Below are 19,854 nucleotides of genomic sequence, written 5' to 3'. Positions count from 1 at the left end.
AATGGCTCATGAAAATGATTAGATGTGCTCCATCAATGAGCTCCAGTTCCAGCCCTATGTTGTTTTGTAGCACTGACTCCGTTTGTTAGGAGGTAGAAACAGGAGCCAAACCTACACAGCAGCATCGCAACTGCCATTACTCAGACATTGCTGGAAGAAAATGAGCAGAAGCAAACCATGGATATCTCCAGGGACAACCTGGAGTGGTGGCGACATTATTTTTCCTTTCTTCCTTGAACTTAATGCTGCTCACATGTTTTCCTTCTCAGTGAACAGAGCATAATTTGGTAGGGATCGCTGACACGGTGTTTTGTATTTCGAGATGTCTCATCACACTGGCCAGGCTGACCTCAATCTTGTGACTCTCCTGCCTCAGTCTCTCAAGTAATAGGATTACAGGCCACACAATGTCCTGTTTGCATTGCCCTTTTCTTTTTTTCTTTCTGTTTTTGCTTGCTTGTTTTGTTTTTACAAAAAGCTGGATCACAAAATTGGGACAGTAATTTACACATCACTCACCTAAAAGCAACAGCTCAACCAATTCTGCTTTCTTTATATTCCAATCCATTTCTCTCCATGAGATGAATCAAAAACCAAGCATTTAACTTAGAAGGTGCCACAAAGACTTGTAAAGAGTAATTATAACCATTATCACACCAGAAAATGATTCTTCAATCACATTACAAAATAACCAGTGTGAAAATTCCTCTATTGTATAAATTTCTTCAAAAAATTAAAAATTTGATTCACATTAAAAATGAGGGCCACCAAATATGATTGGTTATTTGAGTGCCTCAGGTTCCATTTCTATTGCTTTCATCCCCTTGCAATTTATGAAGAAATAACAGTGCCAATCACATCCTTTTGGTGTGCCTTTCAATCTGACCTTGGTTCTATTTCCTTCTAATTTGAAAGAAACTAAATCTACTAACTGGGCAACTCTTTATAGGGAGTGTTTCTCCATCAGAACACTCAACTGTAACAATGTGCTCTCTCTACTGCAAGTTGCAAAAACAAGAGATCATTATTCCATCTTAAGTTTTGGCATAAATGGATTATTATTTATTATTAAGTGGATTTTCCTCCCAAGAAAAACTGCCTTTAGTCTATCTGTCTAGCGGTTGAAAATAATACCAGTGTTCAAAATAATGAATTAGTCCCTAACCATTTGTCAATGGTGACCAATTACTGCTCTGGTTTTGTGCTTCTCTGTCGTTTAATTACGTACATAAACACAATACAATACATTGCTTTTATTTTCTATGTAGTGTTAAACTGCTATATTCAGATTGGCTTGCCCATCTCACTAAGGAAGAATGAACCAGATAGGATATTCTTCTAATGCCCAGTCCCAGTCATTTCCCCCATATCTATTGTGTTAGGACTTCCTTGGAAAACCATGAACCTTAGGGAATGTGTAATAATGCCTCGCCCCAAAATGTACACAATGAGATTCCTACACCTGGAAATATGGCACCCTTCTGGACAACTGGGACTTTGTAGATGCATTTGTTAAACACCAAATTAGAGTAAATCACTATAGTAGAATTAACACAAAGCTTTTGACATATTTTTATTGTGAAATATTGGGTTTAGAAAAAAGTACAAAATGTCAACAGTCAGATGTGTACAGGTACAATATTTTGTTAATTTATACATGTGACCAGCATTAACAGGTTCATTGTAAAATGAATATTTAGACCAATACACTCTTAAAGATGACCATAATATTCACAGGCTATTAATACATGATAAACTGGAGTCCAAATGACCCTCACTGGGATATGCTAACTGCAGCAAACAGGCTAAAAGTACAATACAGCACACCATAGTATTTCTGGACAGGTCCACATTTAAATGGTATCAACTCATTAGGCCAATACACTACATATCTGGGACTGGGACTCAATTACTAATTTATACAATTGCAAAACAATTAAGTTATAAAATAAGGTCACAGAATAAAGAGTTTGTCTTATTAGGACTGAATACTGTGAGGCCCCTAAATTTAGGTTTTAGCCTTTCACTTTACAAAGCTTCACTATTTTATACTGATTCTCAATTTCCATGTTAGTTAAAGGGGAAAAGGGGATTTCATTTCTATCATCTCCAACAAGGTGTAAGAACTATTGTAGTTCACTTAGAATTTTGACTACTGTGGTTTGAAAAATGGCCAGGAAACTGTAATATGAATCGTTACAAAACTTAAAGCAAAGTAACGACAACTTTATGAATGCACAAATCCTCCAAATATTAGTATCCACATTAAGGCATTATCTACTGTGATTGAGAACAATAAATTAACATTATTTGTGAGGGTGTCATAACAACAGACTTGTCAAACTTTTTCCAAATCTAACTCAATCTTACTGTTACTTGAAAATTATGTGTTTGCAAATTGCTAGATTTGCTTTTACTTGGAGTAAACAACTATGGGAAGTTTACTAAAACTTGAATAACTGAAAAAAATAATTGTTACAATTATGTACGCTTAAAAACACTAATCTTTGATATGAAGACCATATAAACACTTATCTAAAAACAAACCCTTCAGACTGATTCAAACAAGTTTAAATGTGTATTTCTAAAAGAAGCCACATGTTGTTTCTAGCAATGCCTTTAGTTTTAAAATTCACCTTGAAACCAGAACTAACATTAAGCAGACCAATTTCAGTTACTGGCTGAAAACCACTAGGGTTCAGAAACTAATTTGTAATTTCACAGACTCTATTCCATACTACTGAAATCTTTATAGACAATTTTATACTTTGAAACAAATTACTTATAAGTAGTGTCTGAATCTTACAGATTTCAATTATTCAGACACAAGCATGGATTTGATTATAAAGTTATTTAATTTTCCAGATTTGTAATAAGTTTACAAAGTAAGTATGGTGTACATAAATATTAACTTAGCAACACATTATAAAAAAAGCAGATATATGGACCGTTATAGAAACATTATAAATTTTAAAGAAATTTTATATAAAAATAAAGCAAAACATGTAACTCACAAAATATAAACATGAAGTCACACAACATAAAAATAAAATCACTCTATCAAAATGGAGTTAAAATTAAATCTTTAGGAAAGTATTTCAACATAATTAAATGAACTCAATGACCAACAGCTTCCCTTATGATACAGAATCAAATCACAAAATCACTTAAGTCTATATGCATTATCAGTTAATTCTTAATATGCAATCTTGCATGTTACTAATTGATTTCTTTTTGAAATTGGGTTCTGTACATATGCACTTATATACAAACACTTATTAACATGATTTTTAAACAAACCATATGTACAAAAAATCAGCATTCCTATAAATAAAAACATTAGGTGGCAAAAGGCACTTGTAAGTAAAAATCTACAGTTTTTACAAAACAAAAACACATTTTACCTTGGATGCTGTACAGTAAACATCAATCCTATAACAGCAATGAAATGTTAGATTACTAAACTAATGTTAGTGATGTAACTTTTAAAAACATATTCACATATACTCTGAAGCTCTTTTAATAAAAGCACCATGATTCTCTAAATTCATGTTGATGCGAAGTAAAAATACAATTCCCCAAAAAAATCAGTGTTCACCATTTTCCTTGTTTAAAAGTTTTGCATTTCTAAATTGAAAACTATTTATTTGAAATCAGCATCATGTTAAACAAAAGCAAGACACAAACCCCCTGCTGCTGTTCTTCCAACCACTCCATTATTGCATGTTGCATTGTATACAGTGCACACACGTGCACTCCACAACCTTTAATACTATTGCTAGAAAAAGTTCTAGGTATCAAAGAATTAAGAAGTCACTCCAAACCAGCTGAAGTTTTATCTGTATGTTTACAACTTAAAAAATGCTGTGTGTCAATTACAAAAGTGAATAGGAAACACACCAATTTACTTGGCATGTAAAAATATTTTTCCACTGCACAGAATTTAAGGGCTTCACAGGACGCCTCAAATACACACTGTCAAGCAGAAATGCTAAACAAGAGACCTTTTCAAGGAGACGTTAGCACGCTTCCACTCTTGTCAAACTTTTTACCCTTTGACAAGGCTGCAACCTGTTTGAGTAGTTCTCTGTTTTTGGCCTGTGAGAGACAAAAATTTAAGGTTTAAAACATTTGAAGTATTAAGTCATGCTGAAAACTGCTACTTAATACTACTTCTTCATTTGTATAAAATTTTTTTATCAATGAAACACTAAGAGATCCAAGAGTTAGTATATTTAATCTTTTTAAGGATAGGTAGAAAGAGCTCCTGGCAAATGTCAACATAATTTGTCCAAAAATACAGTTCATTATACAAGAAATGGCACGCGGTTCTCTCCCAGAGGATTCAAATTTAAGATCAGAAAAAACGTTTGGTTCTTTAAAGCATGAAAGCTACTGACATGCATGCTATTCTACAACTGAAAGCATCAAAGAATAAATCAAATGTTTATTCTGGAGAATTTTCCAGCAAACTGAATGAAGTCTTCCATTTGCTATTTACCGTTAATGCAGAAAAAGTATAAAACTATTTGTGAAAATCATTCTATCATTTGCCAAAGGCCCTTTTTGAAAAAACAATTACTACTCATCTTGTGTGCACATATGTGTGTATTCGAGGCCACAATATGCATGTGAAAATAAAGGAGAGGTGGTAGGGTTCATTCCCTGCTCCCACCATGTGAGTCCTGGAAACCAAACTCTAGTTGGAAGACTTGGCAATAAGATGCTATCCTTTACTGTTTATTACAGTCCCTAATGGCCCCTTCATTTGATGACTTTAGCATCATCTAAGCAAATTCCTAACAATACTGGTATAATTTCATAAAAACCCATTTGTTGTTGCTGTTGTGTCACCTGACACAACAATGCTTGGTCATCACTGCAGGGGTGCTGTTTGGTAACATTGGTGTTCTCGGGAGAATCTACAGGTAGGACCTTCATGGAGTTTTTTTTCTCATTATCTGGTCTGTGCTACTTTATGCACTCCCTGGTAACTTAGATAATGAAAGTTCCTCCTGTACACAGATGATTATCAGGACAGTTCTGAAGTTTCTAGCCAATAGAAACATTATGGAGCTTGGGCACTACTAAGAAACAACATAATCCTAAAGCAAATCCTCAGACACACAAAGGATGTCTCCACTACTCTTAAAGCTTAAACTGTTACTCTCTGACAAATCCTAGTCACTGCCAGATATAAATAGTAACAGTGCAGCTATTTATTATTTAACCACAACAGACCTACTGGCTAAAAAACGGGAAACTCAAAAAACCAATTTCAGAGCCAGGAGCAATGAAGGGCATAGGCCCAGTCAGCAGAGGCAGTTACTAATAACACTGGCTTACCCAACAATTAAAACCCCACTTTCAGTCATCAAGGGAAACTGAACTGTCATTCTTAGAACAAAAAGGGTCTTGAAAGCAGTCTCTCTCTTTAATACTTTTGCAGCAATTTTCAGTATTATTTATAGATTTATTCTCCTAGTGACATCAGTAACTTGTTGATAAATTATATTAAGACAAAGGCTTTAAGAAAAATAGTCTTATTTTAAGTAGCTGCAATATAAGTTGCAATACAGTATTTAAATGTACACATATTGAAATTTTATTCTAATACCGACTTTATAGACACCAATGAAATTATTCTAATATTTAAGTCAGAAACATTTAAAATGTTAGCCTAAACAAAGGAAGAGTGTTCAATGAGTAACTACACAGACTCTGCCTATCTACTTACCCACATTTAACTGGAGGACACCTTACCCCAAACAAGAGACTCACGTAGCTCAAAGAGCTAATCACACAGCCACAATGCAGTGGCTGTACACAATAGCATTCGAAGGTCATTTCCCTTCCCCTTTTAGCTTTTCTTACTAAAGAACAGTTTTTACTTCACATTATTAGTACTTAGGAAGATTTTATACCATGTGGGGGATGAATTTCAGTCTGTATTCCTAGGCTTGATAGTTTAAAATACTTAAAGAGCTATTAGGGCAAGATAAATTTTGTTAATCATTAACTTTTGTATACTATAAAAGATTAAGAAAAACAGGCAGAAGTAAAGGGAAAAATCCAAGTATTTGGAGGCCGAAGAAGACCAAACTGGCCTATACAGTGAAGCACTACCTCAAAAACAAAACAAATGAAACAGATAAGAAAATAATTAACTAAGTATACTCACCTCAGTAACCGCTACTAAAGCAAGTAGGTGGGGACTACGCTGAGCTGTCAAGAGTGTCTCTAGCAGAAACTCAGTGTACAGGGAAGCAACTGATAACTAGGACATTGAGATAATCGAATAACCTGAGGTGTGAGCTGATGCAGGATAGGGGAATGGACAGGAAAATCTAAGGCACACAATGTGAGTATCTACATCTCTCTAATTACATAACCAGTTTCACCTGTAAGATGGGAATAGCTCATAATTCAGCTCTTGTTATGGAGCAAATACGAACAGCATATACAAAACACACTGACTATACCCTCCCTTCTGTGTGAATGTTTGCCATAGTGGTAGCATAGGAAGTATGCTAAAGACACCTACCAGGCTAAAGTAAAAATGGTTCTTTTGCAACTGCCTTTAACAAAAGGAATTGTTCTTTGGAACAGTGGAAAGTACATACCAGGTTAAATGAAACCTAGGAAGTACTTACCGTTATCATGGTTATTCTATAACTTAGAAGTATTTACTGCAGTACTTCAGTTACAGAAGGCTGATTATATCCCAGGTAAACATTCAATATAACTTAATAAGAATAAAACAAAATAATGGCTGGTGGCTAAAAACAGTTAACTAATGTACAAGAGGCCTAATTCACAACAGGCAATCTCTGAGGAGGAAGGGCAAGTCCATTTCCAAAAATCACCACCCATGAACAAATTCCCTATACCCCTATTTCTACAGAGGACCCTTTTCAATTTCCTGTCACTAGTAAAAACAGGTTAAAGACTGGGAAATATACATCTGGACTCCAGTGAGTACGTAAATCCTACTCAATTATGAGGCACACCAAACCATGATAGGAACAGAAAATATCCATGGGTGTTAAAAAAAATTCAGCAGAAAACAAAACATACAAATAAAGCAATATTCACACATCCTTTTTAAAGCTGTACTCTCCCTTCATGTCTGAAGGCTGAATATGACATCATCTGTATGCTTAAGATTGTTTAACCTAGGGGCTGAGCTTAGGGCAGAGCACTTGTGAAAACCAAGGTTTGATCTAGAATAGCAAAAATAAACGAAAAAACAACCATAAGCCTGTTACTCAAAGATTAACTCTATAAATATCACAATTTATAAACTGTACAACATGAAATCAATGTAGTATAGTTTCATGCCCCAATTTGTAAAACAGATAAAAACAAGTTTAAGGGAATAAGCCTTTCTATGCTGACCCTCAATATCTACCCTCTTTGAGATGGTGGTGACTCTCAGCTTCACTGTTCAATTCTGTATGATTAAAGAACACACTGTGTACTATATATCTATATTACATACAATAGTGAACCTAATACACTTTCAGATAGTACACAGTTAAAGACCATCTTAATTTGCAGCACTTGCACACAGCACAAAGGCCCTTTGGTCACAGGCTTTGAGAACTGGTTTCCTTTTTCTACTCCCTTCCAGTTATCCTAAAGGAAATGGGAAGAATGAGTATCTAAGTATAGACCATATTTTCACCATAGCACTGTAAATGACACTCTGACCTTAGCTCAACAGTCAAGTGGACACTAGATTAAAAGTGAATCACCTTTTCAAAACTTTATAAAGCCGGAATTAAAACTGGAAATAGGAGTAATAATACCAACTCTTCTAAGAAATACAATACAGATTTAACTCTCCAGCCCAACTCTCCAGCTCACACAAATAACACCATTTACCTGAAGTTGTTCCACAGTTTCTTTGTGAGCTTTTTCCATACTGTTCATCTTAGTTCTCAAATTTGATTCTTGGTATTGAAAGTCTGCCTTCAGTTCAGTTAACTGAAAAAAAAAAAAAAAAAGGCATTCATATACAGGCATGTATACTCTCAGATATCACACCATTTAAGTACTCTTCACAACAGGCACACGCTTGCTAGACAGGTGGGAGAAGTGGTAGAAGCTGCATATTCTGTGAAACAGAGTAGTTTTCCTCCTATTGTCAGGGTTTTAATGGTAAGGATCATCTTTGAGAAGGTGACTTTGGATTAACTGGTCACTTTCACAATGAGCAAGCCAATGGCTCGCATCCTGGAGAGTGTTTCAACTGAATACACTTCACATTAAGTAAACAGGTTTCCAGGTAGAACCATTTTTCAATGATGGAAGGAAAAGGCTTCATAATGTGCAAATGTACACAACAGTTATCAACCAAGGGCAACAGTGTTTATAATTGTTCATTTGTACCCAGCATTATGTACACAAAGCCATTACACTATATTTACCTACCAGCACAGAAATACAATCAATGTGGCATGTAGATAAGTAACTTCTGTAAAATCTGAACTAAATTAGACAAGTGAAAATTAAGGGAAAATTCACTGGTGTAGAGAACTGGAGACCACAAGACAATGCTTTCATAGATAAGGTCACCAACAAAAAGTGTAGTGTTTTATGACTTCAAATTACAACCTACGCTGCTATTAACAGTATTCAGGTTTCTGCCATTATGTAAGCTTTCAGAGTTTGTACTAATTACCAAGTATCTAGTATGTATTTTTGGTTGTGAGCCTAGCCTTAATTTAACAGCTGAGCTATCTCTCCAGCAAAGTACCTAGTATATAAAAAGATGCAAAAGCTAAGAGAAAAATTGGGAGTTTGGGGCAATGTTGTATGTTATAAACAGGCTTGTGTTGTGAAATGCCAATTCTTACCATCAACTTTGATAACTATTCTAGTCGCTGAACCATGATTTGCTTCCAAACTGAACTGCTGGAAGGTAGAGACAGCATCTGACCTAGTACAGTGCCTGTCTTTGAAAAGCACTCAATAGCTCAAACAGGGACAGGAAACTAACTTCATCCTTTTAGAATTATAAAGAAAAAACGACAAGTGTGTAGTTAATTTTAGATACATAATTATTTTCCTTACTATAACTTTAATTATAAACTTGCTAGTGTTTTTGGTTTTTAAAGGAAACACTCACGCATGAAATGCCAATAAACTACCTAAACACAATGGTGATGCTAGGGATAGAGAGGCTACAATGGAGGTTCTCAACCTGTAGGTTGCAACCACTTGGTGGGCTGAATAACTCTCTCAAAAGGGTCACCTAAGACTACTGGAAAGAGCAGACATTTACATTATAATTCATATCTGTAGCAAAATTACAGATATGAACTAGCAATGAAAATAATTTTGTGGTTGAGGGTTACCACAACAGGACTGCTGTTTTAGGGAGGACGAGAAACACCGAAATACAATTTGTTAATGCCCAGTTTGGAATTATTGCTAATTTGCAGGAAACATGGCATTTTATTAACTTTGGTTCAAGGTAAATGTAGACATAGTTGGCTTTACATAGTAAGTTAAAGCTTAATGTACACACTTCCATAAAAGCAAATTTTAATTTAAAGTTTCAGCTACTCATAAGGAACCCTAAAAGAAAGACAACTACAACTATCCAATTTTACCTTACACGCCAACGCCAATTTTTACATACTTAATTTACTCAAATTGTGGTATATACTAAAATAAAGAGGTTGGGCATGTCTTTAATCTCAGCACTTAGGACAATGAGGCAGGGGAATCTTGAGTTCCAGAACAGCCAGAGGCACACAGTGACACACTCTTCAAAAAATAAGTAAATAGAGCAGTAAAATAAAGGGCATCAACCATCAAAATGTGGGAACTGAGACACTGGAGCTCCGGGATGAGGGCTCAAACACTATTTATATCCTACTGGAACTGTTTACATTTGAACTCCCCTTTTTTGCTGATGGCAAGCACCATTTAGAGTCTAGGTCTTCTTTGTGTTCATTTCTTTCATCTTTTAAAACTACAACTAAGATCGGGCAATAGTGGCACACACCTTTAATCCCAGTATGTGGGAGGCACAGGCAGGTGGATCTACAGGAGCTGGAGGGCAGTCTGGTCTACAGAGTGAGTACCAGGACAGGCTACAAAGCTACAGAGAAACCCTTTCTGGAAAAACAAACAAAAAAACCAAAACCAAACAAACAAAAACAACTAATGACTATTAGGAATCAGTAAAAACAATTTTAGAAACCAAGGCCTCAACTAATGAACATGTTCTACTTAAGGCCACACAGAAACAGCCAGAATAGAGACTTCATCCTGAATGTGGCTAAATACTAAAGTCAGGAAGTACACCTGATTTTATGTTCCTACAATATGTTCTTAGATACCTAGTGCTAATCACTGCCACAGGACATCAGAATATTATTCCCTCTCACCAGCTGATTGACAGAGACATGACCAACATATATATATATATATGCTTTTTTCAATTACTTTTGAAACCACAATAATTTACATATTCCATTTACATCCCATTTTAAAATTAAGATGTTAAACCTGTTTTAACTTTACATGCTAACTGAAAACTAACATTTAAAGGTTACTGTTATACACCACTTTTACCTATCTTCACTAGATGTTTCAGACCCAATTTGGGCTTCTGCAGTTTGTCTTGTAAGAGTCATACATTACAAACACTACCAAACATTTAAAGAAAACTTGCAAGGGTTAATTAAAGCCAAGATGCAAATCTTACCAGGCTTCACTGAGCTATATTCTCACCTTTTTATCTTTCTCTAAAATGGTCTGGTCTCTTTGCTGTAAGAGACGTTTAAGTGACATCACTTCTTCTTTCAGTTGACTTATAAGGACAAAATTGTCTGTTCCCCCACTATCTGCTGACTGATTTATAGAGCTACTAAAAAGAAAAAAGTAAAACAGAGTTACACAAAGTAGAAGGAAAATGTGCAGATGTTCAAATTGCATAAATTAGACAATTCCACAAACATCCTTAAGGCTAATGCAAAAAAATATGTACCTGACAGAAATGGATGCAACTGGCAAATTACCTTACTAATGGCACACATTACATACACCTGCAGAAATATAATTCAGTATTAGCTTTTAGGGGGTCAATACTTCTAGTGTAAAGCAATAGGCAGCCAATTTGTACAGTAACATCAGCAAACTTGGCTAATGAACTAAAACAAAGTCACACTCATATTTTAAATCAAAACATTTCTAAGCAGGTCAATTTAAAAATACTACAATCAGATTTGTTTTTTTTTTTTTTCTTGAGGAACAATTACAATGTTCTCTATTGAGATTTGTTCTTTCCTCAAAACCCAAATTTATTCCCCAGTTATAACAACATAGTTCAGTGCCACTTTCTTATTGCCAAAATTAAAATTTTCTTAACTGATTATGTATATTTTACTCTCCCAGGTGACTTAAAGAAGTTGGTGTGTGAGACCCATGTTTCTATTCTCAGATAAAATATGTAGTAATAATTCAGAATTAGCCAGAACTATTCAATTAAGTTCAATTTTCATAGCACTAAAGACATTCATTTTTACCTATCTCCATTAGATGGCTTAGATTCCAATTTGGGCTTTTTCTTTGGAGTTTCATTCTGAATTGCTGCAGAGGATTTATGGCTGAAAGCAAACATTAGCAAAAATGATTAGAATAAAACAGGCATTAAGTTATAAGCTACTCTTCCTCTCAAATACCACTGAACATCACTAGTTTTTTCAACCTAAATAACCACATTAGAGAGGCTGATTTACACAAGCACACTTCAAACACACACACTGTACACCAGCACACTTACCTCTGTTTCCACAGTCCTTGCTCCTGCTCAGGACTTAGACTGCTGATTCTGAAAAACACACGAGTAACATCTGATAACAGCTACCTTTAATATTCTTTCCCCACAGACTCAAACTGTGTTATAAATCTTTTCTTCACAGAAGCCAGATCATCTGATATAAGGAACAAATCACATTTTAATAGGATAAACTCTAATCAAATGAACATTAGCCAGCTTCAATTTGTTTTTAAAGATAATGTACAATGGTAAATTGCAATTTCTTTTTAGGATTTCCAATAACTCAATTTAAAATTATACTCAGGTTTGGAGTACATGAGCACAGCAGGATCATGTAAGAATCTAGGAATGTTGACATCAACTGCCCTGGCCATTCCATATAGAAGTCTGCATCTATCTGTTTATCCTAAATGCAAATAAGCTCCTTCACATAACTCACGCTGCTAAGAACCATGTGTCAAGCAGAACCAGGAAATAGCTTATTTCTTTTATTTTTTTTTCCTAGTTTCCCTAAGGAGCCTCTCTGAAGTCTATAGGCTTTTCTTTGTTAGTACTGTATATAAAAGTCACAATCCATTAGAAAATTTCATTAAAACAAATGATTTCACCTATAATAGTATGACTTCCTTTCCATTTATCGTAATATCAACAACAACTACATTATCTATGAATCAGAAACAATGAGTTATGGACATATCTACCATGTTAGGTATTGTTAACTAATTTACAGACCATTTATAGTGCATAAGAAGGCATAGGCCATGCAAACACCGGACCACATCATGGAAGAGACTGGAGCACTTTGGACTTTGGTTTCCAAAGAACTTGAACAGATCTTTTGTGAGTAACAAGGAATTAATGTATCTATCCCCCAAAAGAGTGAAAAATTGAAAGTCAGCATTGTCTTTTTCCCTTTTCCATTAGGAGGTCATCCTTAAGATTAGATGACTGCCACCTAATTCTGTATCTTGTTCTTTCCCATCATGCTAGGAAAATTAACCCTGGAAAGACAGCCAGGGAAGAATACATTCTAGAGACTCAGAAGTAGGACTTATGGTACACAGTTGTCATTCTTCTTAAAGCAAGAAACAGAATCAAGGCCTGTGTTCCTTTGTTCCTTGGGTTACTTTGATATAAAGGCCATAAATGTTTTTAAAACTATAGCAGTTTACCGCTGTCACCCCAGGAAACACTACAACATGGTAGTAGTATATGCTAAAGCCTCAATGAATCTTCACAATCTAAGAGGTATTTGGTGGCAATTAAGCTAAAACTTTTGTGGTGCAAAATGTGGCAGTCATTTGTTTCCTATATATAAAATCATATTTTAGCCAGGCGGTGGTGGCACATGCCTTTAATTCTAGCACTAGAGGCAGAGGCAGGCAAATCTCTGTGAGTTCGAGAGGATAGCCAGGGATACACAGAGAAACCCTGTCTCAAAAAAAAGAAACAGCAACAAAATCGTATTTTAAATAACGATCTGAGCCGGGCGTTGGTGGCACACACCTTTAATCCCAGCACTCGGGAGGCAGAGGCAGAAGGATCTCTGTGAGTTCGAGGCCAGCCTGGTCTCCAGAGGGAGTGCCAGGATAGGCTCCAAAGCTACACAGAGAAACCCTGTCTCAAAAAACCAACCCCCCCCCCAAAAAAATCTGAAATTCTAAAGATACATAGTAAAATTTAGAGAAAAAACACTGTGTTCATTGTATCCTTTTTTTTTTTTTTGAGATTTTCATTTACATGTAAATCTGTTTTAATGTTGATTTTCTATAACTAAAACTATATTTAAACAGACCCTCTTAATACACACAATTATTACTATTCCATAATTTCTCCCTACCTGAAATCACTTTAAAAATTAAGATGTTTTATTTGAATAGCATTACAACTATACCGATGTTTAAAAAAAACACCAACAACCAACAAAATAAAAAAAGTACTCATAGTACGCTTTGGAACCTTCAAGGTTAACAATGCTTCTACAGGGGCTGGGCATGTAGCTCAATGGTAGAGCCTGTACTTAGAACATAGGACCTAGGTTCAATTCCTACTACAAAGGAAGAAAATAAAATGTTTCTATCATTGTCACAAAGGATTTTAGAATCTGTTCTAATCTCTGCCTGGATGCTTTAAGTATGATTTTATTAAGATAAAGGCATGGCAAATGAAACAAACTTCCTATACTGGGACGGCAAGTTAGCTAAGCTGTAACAAGGGATGGGCTTGCCATGAAGCCTTCCACTTAAGCTTCATCTCTGAAGCTCCATAAGGTGGAGTAAAGAACTGATTCTACAACACTGTCCTCTAACCTCTAAGTCTGTGGTGGTATGCACACACCCCTAAGATTAAAAAATGGACAAAGTTTATAAACATAAAACCCTAAAATTATTTTTAAAATGGAAGCTTTTGTTAACTGGCATAATTGAAACACCAATTAATGCTGACATATCTTGATTTCACACATGATTTTATAGATAAATTCTTCATTATTTTCATAAACACCAAATATATTGTGTGGAAATTTTTCACAGTACAGCCAGATACTAAAGCAGCTCACCAAGTGCAACAGAAACTGGCCTAGCCCTTTATCACTACACTGAAGTAGATATCTGTGCAAAGATCATTAGCAATGCATGAAGGGTTTTAACAAAGGATTTCAAAGTGCTTACTTGTGGTGGCCACTACTGTGGCGATGGTGGTGGTGATGGTGGTGGTGATGGTGTTTTGAATGGTGCTGGTCTTTCTCAGTGAGAGATGAAGACGAAGAATTGGAATGTGAAGACCCCAAACTCTTCCTCTGTTCTTTTGTCTTCTGTAAAACTCTCTTATATGATAAGGTACAGAGCCAGCACAGTAACTTTCCATCCACCTTTAAAGAAAGTATCTGTATAAGTGCACCTGTAAACTAGAAAGTGAGCCCAGCAAGCAGACTCAATTTGAGATTATACTTCACATCATGTGTGCAACATTCTGTGATTCTTATGAAATTGTAGAATATGAATGTAATATGCAGATTCTAAAATTAAGACATTTGACACTTGTGATAATATTGCCAAGAGGATTATAAAACTGGCTAGAAGATTTGATTTATAGACCTCCAGCATTGTTAAAGTCCTTTAATTTTGAGACACTATCTTTATTATTTCTGTAAAATAACTACAACAGGGGCTAGAAAAATGGCTCAAGAGTTAAGAGCACTGTTTGCTCTTGCAGGACCCGGGTTCAGTTCTCAGCACGCACATGGTGACTCACAACCACCTCCAACTCCAGTTCCAGGGCACTGAACACCTTCTTCTGACTTCTATGGGCATCAGACAAGCACACAGTGTATATTCATAAATGCACGCAAAACATTTATAGACATAAAGATAAAAAAAATTTTAAAAAGGAGTACAAATGGCTGACCATTTTTTAAAACTCTAGCATAAATGTTTTAGTCTCTCCGTAATTACCAAAATGATAGAGTACTTTCCACAATAGTTAAGTACTGACTTAAACAAAAACAGAGTCCAAGTAACAATCAATTCTCATTATCTTCAGAGTTTATTTATCTGTAGATTTGTGTATTGATTTCTAAGTCTAAAATCCTATTTACAGACATTCAGAGCAGTGGAAAACTCATGCCAACAGATGTCACAGCCCCAACTATCGCAGAATGAGGTGGTGATACTCTTCCATGCTTCTCCTCTCACACTGTCAACAACTGTTCTTCCCACAGGCCATTTAGTACTGCCATTTTTAGTTTTAAAAAAGGCTATGATGATCCTTATGGAAAAACATGTTGGTTAAGATTTGTTCAACTATTATTACTGATCCTGGCCATGTATTCAATTAAATTTACACAAGCTATCTTAACAGACACAAAAATCACTAATGTAATGGTGAACTGACAAGCATGTTACGATTATAGGCAGGAACTTAATCCTCCATTTCCCTTACAAGCCACAGTTCACTAGTCTGGCAACTTTATAGACTGTCACAACTGCAAACAATGAGGCTCAATCATGAGAGTCCAGGGGAGAGAAGTGCCTTCTTTTGAAAATTAAAGTATAGTTTCTGCCTTCTTTCATTTCATTTCATTTCATTGCACAGAGGAAGTGCTGGAGGTGTATACAGTACTTCGGGATCTGGGTAAGCCCCTCAAAGAGACAGTCATCCCCCAAAGCAACTGAGATGAACAGACAACAGGAAGTCTGTGTGAGTGCTGGTCAGCAGAGGAATGACACATGTATACCTAGTAATTAAGTCACTGTAGGCAGAGAGAAACATCGGTTCCAAACATGAGAGTAAACAAAAGAAAAATACTAACTTCAAATTTTATGAACTAATATGGGTATTTTTTTCACACCAACATTTTTAAGTAACCAGCAAAAGGGTGTAAGTGAAAGGATTTACTGCAAAACTGAACTGGGGAATACACAGTGCAGAATAGCTATCACAGAGTAATTAAAAAGTCTTGAGACAGTCTAGGTTGATCTTGAATTCCTTGGTTCAAATGACCCTCCAGCTTCACCCTTAAGGAGCTGGGACAACAGGCATACAGTACAATCAGCACAACTGATTTTTAAAGTGCAGTCATCCTAACATATCAACACAAATCCATGCATGGTGCAAAGACAGATATGCTATATATTCTTCCACTTCCGCTTTCAGGTATCAGAAACAAATGTCTTAGAGGTATACTGATAGTAATTGCCAAGTTGTCTGGTATTTTATTTCTAGAAGAAGTCTTAACAAATAAAACGTACTTTTCTTCTTCCTTCCTCCTTCCGATCAAAAGCACATTGCTGTTTGCACTGTTCACAGGTCTGAGGTGGTCCATATTTTTTTTCTGAATTTGTACAACGCTGACACTTGGTACCAATAAATGCTGCAATTATGTTACAGTATTGACAAGGCTTGGGCTGCAAAATAAAAACAGTTTCATTGAGACATTTAAAACTTTGTTATATAAGACACATCCAGTATTAGTTATTTGCAGAGTTAATGAAGGAAAGTTAAGTTAAAAACATCTGTTTTTGCCAAATACATGTTCAAAGTCACATATGGGCCTATTCATTCAACTAACATTTATTACGACAGTCAGAAAGCTCAACTGTGCATGCTCAAAAAATCTGACCATTGTGAGAAACACACTCAGGACTTAAATAACACAGAATTTGCTTATGAGGTTAGATAGTTACTCACAGAAAAGTCTCATGACTCTATAATTTGAGGAAATGAACTTGTGATATGCTAGCTGGCTTAACTGTTGTATCATTTATTCAACTAAAAAGAATTTCACTGCATGTAGGTAGTTGTCACAGTAAATGCATACTGCAAATATCTTTTTTTTTTGACCTATCATAAACAGTATTATTATGTTAACATCTACAACATACATGTGGGCCAATTTGTACCAGGATACTGTCATTAGTTTTGAACACATGAACTGTACTGCCATATAAAAAGTTGCAGAAACCAGGGAAAAGTTTGATTATGTTAACATTGTAAATAAAAGCTCACCACATTAAGGAATTTGCTATAATTGTGTCTTTAAGAAATAGTTTCACAAAATGCACATTGAAATTCACTACATAACAGGTAAGCATGCAGTTGTTTTGAATTTGTTTTCATTTTCCCATCTGAGACTATATAGATTTTCTTCCCCATGAGCTATTTTGCTATGTTGAGAGACTTAAGTACAGACACTGGATTGTTTTATAAGAAAGTCCTAAAGAACCATAATTGGCCAATAATAATCCCATGAAATGAAAAACATACTTACTGTTCCAAATTGCTTGACATTCTGAGCACACTTCTTACAGATTGTGTTAGTTTTGCTGAAAAGGAAATTACACCCAGATGATTAGGGTTATGTGGCTGTCTAGGCTAAGTAACATATGTTGATCTCCAATAAATGGCCAAAGTCAAAAGATTTGTAGATTACTTACTAATTCACAAGTACTTCTTAAAGGCATGGATACTAATTTTAGGATAGTTGTTTGTAAACTTATTTCTCTTCAAGACAAAATTTTCATATTATTATTAGAGACAAGAGTATCAAGGTCTCAGGATATGTGTCCAGGTTTGTCTCTAAGTGGTAATTCTCCTGTCTCTACCTCTAAACACTGTGTTTACAGGCAACCAACTTACTGTATAATTTTGGGAAGAAAACAAAAGACCTGATGTCTTTCCCTCTGGTTCCAAGCTTTTCCTTACCAATATAAATACACACGTTCATGCATCAGGGCCTCTCATTTCTCAGTCAGCTGTTCCCCACTGCGATTTCCACACATACAAAAATAATTTGTTCTCTTGAGCTACTTACTTGTGTGTCCTCTAAAAGAGGATTTTCTGTTAAAGACATCTGTCCTAGTCACACTGAAATGTCAGTGACTTCAGTCTTGGAAGGCAGCTGGTAACACTATAGCTCTTTCCTCTGGTTCATTAGCATTTTCCATTAAGAAGTTTAAAAATAATTGTATTTTGATTGTTGGCAAAAGTGTACATTTTCCTTCCATCAATTTATCCCCTATTTTCTCATGTTCAAACTGAAGTCTAGTTCTAAAAAAATACCAAGACTTTTAAATGTGTTCTCTCATACTATGTATATAAGTTCTTAATTTTAAATTTCAGAAGCAAAAGTATTTTCTCAAAACGCTGTAACATATGACAATCCCCAGACATTCCTTACATGAATTTGTAACAATGAAAAAGTGCTTAGTATACAAACCTCTCCTGCTGAAATTCTGATCTGCAGTAAGTACATTTTACAATAGGATGTGCAATCCGACATTCCTGTAATAAGATAATACATTAGTCAGTTTTATCTCACAGACCCAATGTCACTTTTCTGGTAGAAATCAATCTAGTCAAGTGTCTGAAACGTCAATAAACAACTGGGTGACTTATCCTATCAGCAGCCAGTCACAGTGTAATTCCACAGGGAGGCCATAGATATTTTTATCTTTTTTGGATGTGTGTGGGGGGGTATGGAACATTTAAATCAAGGAAGCTGTCAGGACTGACTCCCAGGGGAGGTTACATGTGTTATTTTGTACAGTTGCTCACAGACAGCGTCCCAGCTTTTATGGGATGGGAGGAGCTCCAAATCAGAGCACCCTGTTCCCAAACCAGTCGCTTCGCTTTCCGGGACAGGAAGCAGGATGCCGTCAGCTCTGCAGCCTCGGGTTCGGGATCCTAGCAAGAAAGTGCAAACACGAAGCCCTGCCTCCCAGTGGAAGGAGAGGGCTGACAAGGCTGGGGCAAGAGTCTGCACCGGGTCTCTGCGACGCCGTGGACTAGTGGCTGCCCGGCTCAGCCCCACCCGAGACCGCCGAGCGAGGCGGAGCCGGCCCCAGCCTCGAGCTGGCGGGACGCGACCGACCCGCGTCTCGCCCACCTGATCCCCGGGCCCCGGCGCCCACCGACCTTGCAGAGCTGCTGGCCTTGCGACAGCTCCTCGAAGGGGTAGCGCTGCGTGCACTTGGTGCAGGCATACAGGGCCGACGCCGCCATCCTGCTTTCGGGCTCCTCCGCGCGCGCTCAGGCGGGGCCTCCGGGAACTCGGCTGCCCCGCCCGCGGGCTTTTCTGCCGCTGCGGCCCCTGCCTGGCGACCGCCGGGCCCCCCCCCTCCCGTGTCTCCCTCCGCCTCCGCCGCCGTCCCGGGACACCCGCTGCCGCCCGCCCCGCTGCTCCCGCTTAGGCCCGGAACACGGCGGAGGGAGACGAAGCGGGCGCTGGTCTGCGGATTCCGCTTCCTCTTCGGCCTCGCGTCCCCCTCTATGATTGGTCACAAAGATCCTCACGTCACTCGGAAGCTCCGCCCAACCCCTGGCCTGGGTTACGCAGGGAGCGCCCACAAAGAGAGGATAATAACCACCAATAGTAGACCGGTGCTCTGAGCGCGCGAAATCCGCTTCGGAAGAGGTCCCGCCTACAAGCCGCGGCCAGTCCTGGTGTGGGCGGCTCGCCTGAGCCCATTGGCCATAAGTCACGAAGCGCCGCTTTTTTTCAGCCCACGGTTTCCATTGGACCATGCCGTTAAGCCCCACCCACTTTGGATTGTCATTGG

General features: G+C 37.1%; 1 protein-coding gene across 2 annotated transcripts; it reads right to left on the bottom strand.

The window, feature by feature from the left end:
* Nucleotides 1-1,543: 1,543 nt before the first annotated feature.
* Fam76b (family with sequence similarity 76 member B) lies at nt 1,544-19,443 on the bottom strand. Of its 2 annotated transcripts, none has more exons than XM_027415140.2 (10): nt 19,211-19,443; nt 18,513-18,577; nt 17,565-17,619; nt 16,546-16,701; nt 14,467-14,666; nt 11,801-11,848; nt 11,544-11,624; nt 10,750-10,885; nt 7,888-7,989; nt 1,544-4,098 (listed from the first exon to the last, which is right to left on the bottom strand). In XM_027415140.2, exons 1-10 carry the CDS (start codon nt 19,295-19,297, stop codon nt 4,009-4,011), a joined length of 1,020 nt encoding a protein of 339 aa, XP_027270941.1. In that variant the 5' UTR covers nt 19,298-19,443; the 3' UTR covers nt 1,544-4,008. The 2 variants fall into 2 exon arrangements, with proteins under 2 accessions (XP_027270941.1, XP_027270942.1); XM_027415141.2 differs by having other exon boundaries at nt 10,750-10,882.
* Between the last annotated feature and the right edge of the window lie 411 nt (nt 19,444-19,854).

Source organism: Cricetulus griseus, chromosome 4, assembly GCF_003668045.3.
Source record: "Cricetulus griseus strain 17A/GY chromosome 4, alternate assembly CriGri-PICRH-1.0, whole genome shotgun sequence".
NCBI lineage: Eukaryota > Metazoa > Chordata > Mammalia > Rodentia > Cricetidae > Cricetulus > Cricetulus griseus.
The sequence above is the reverse complement of the archived record's forward strand: the minus strand, read 5'-3'. Positions and strand labels throughout refer to the sequence as shown.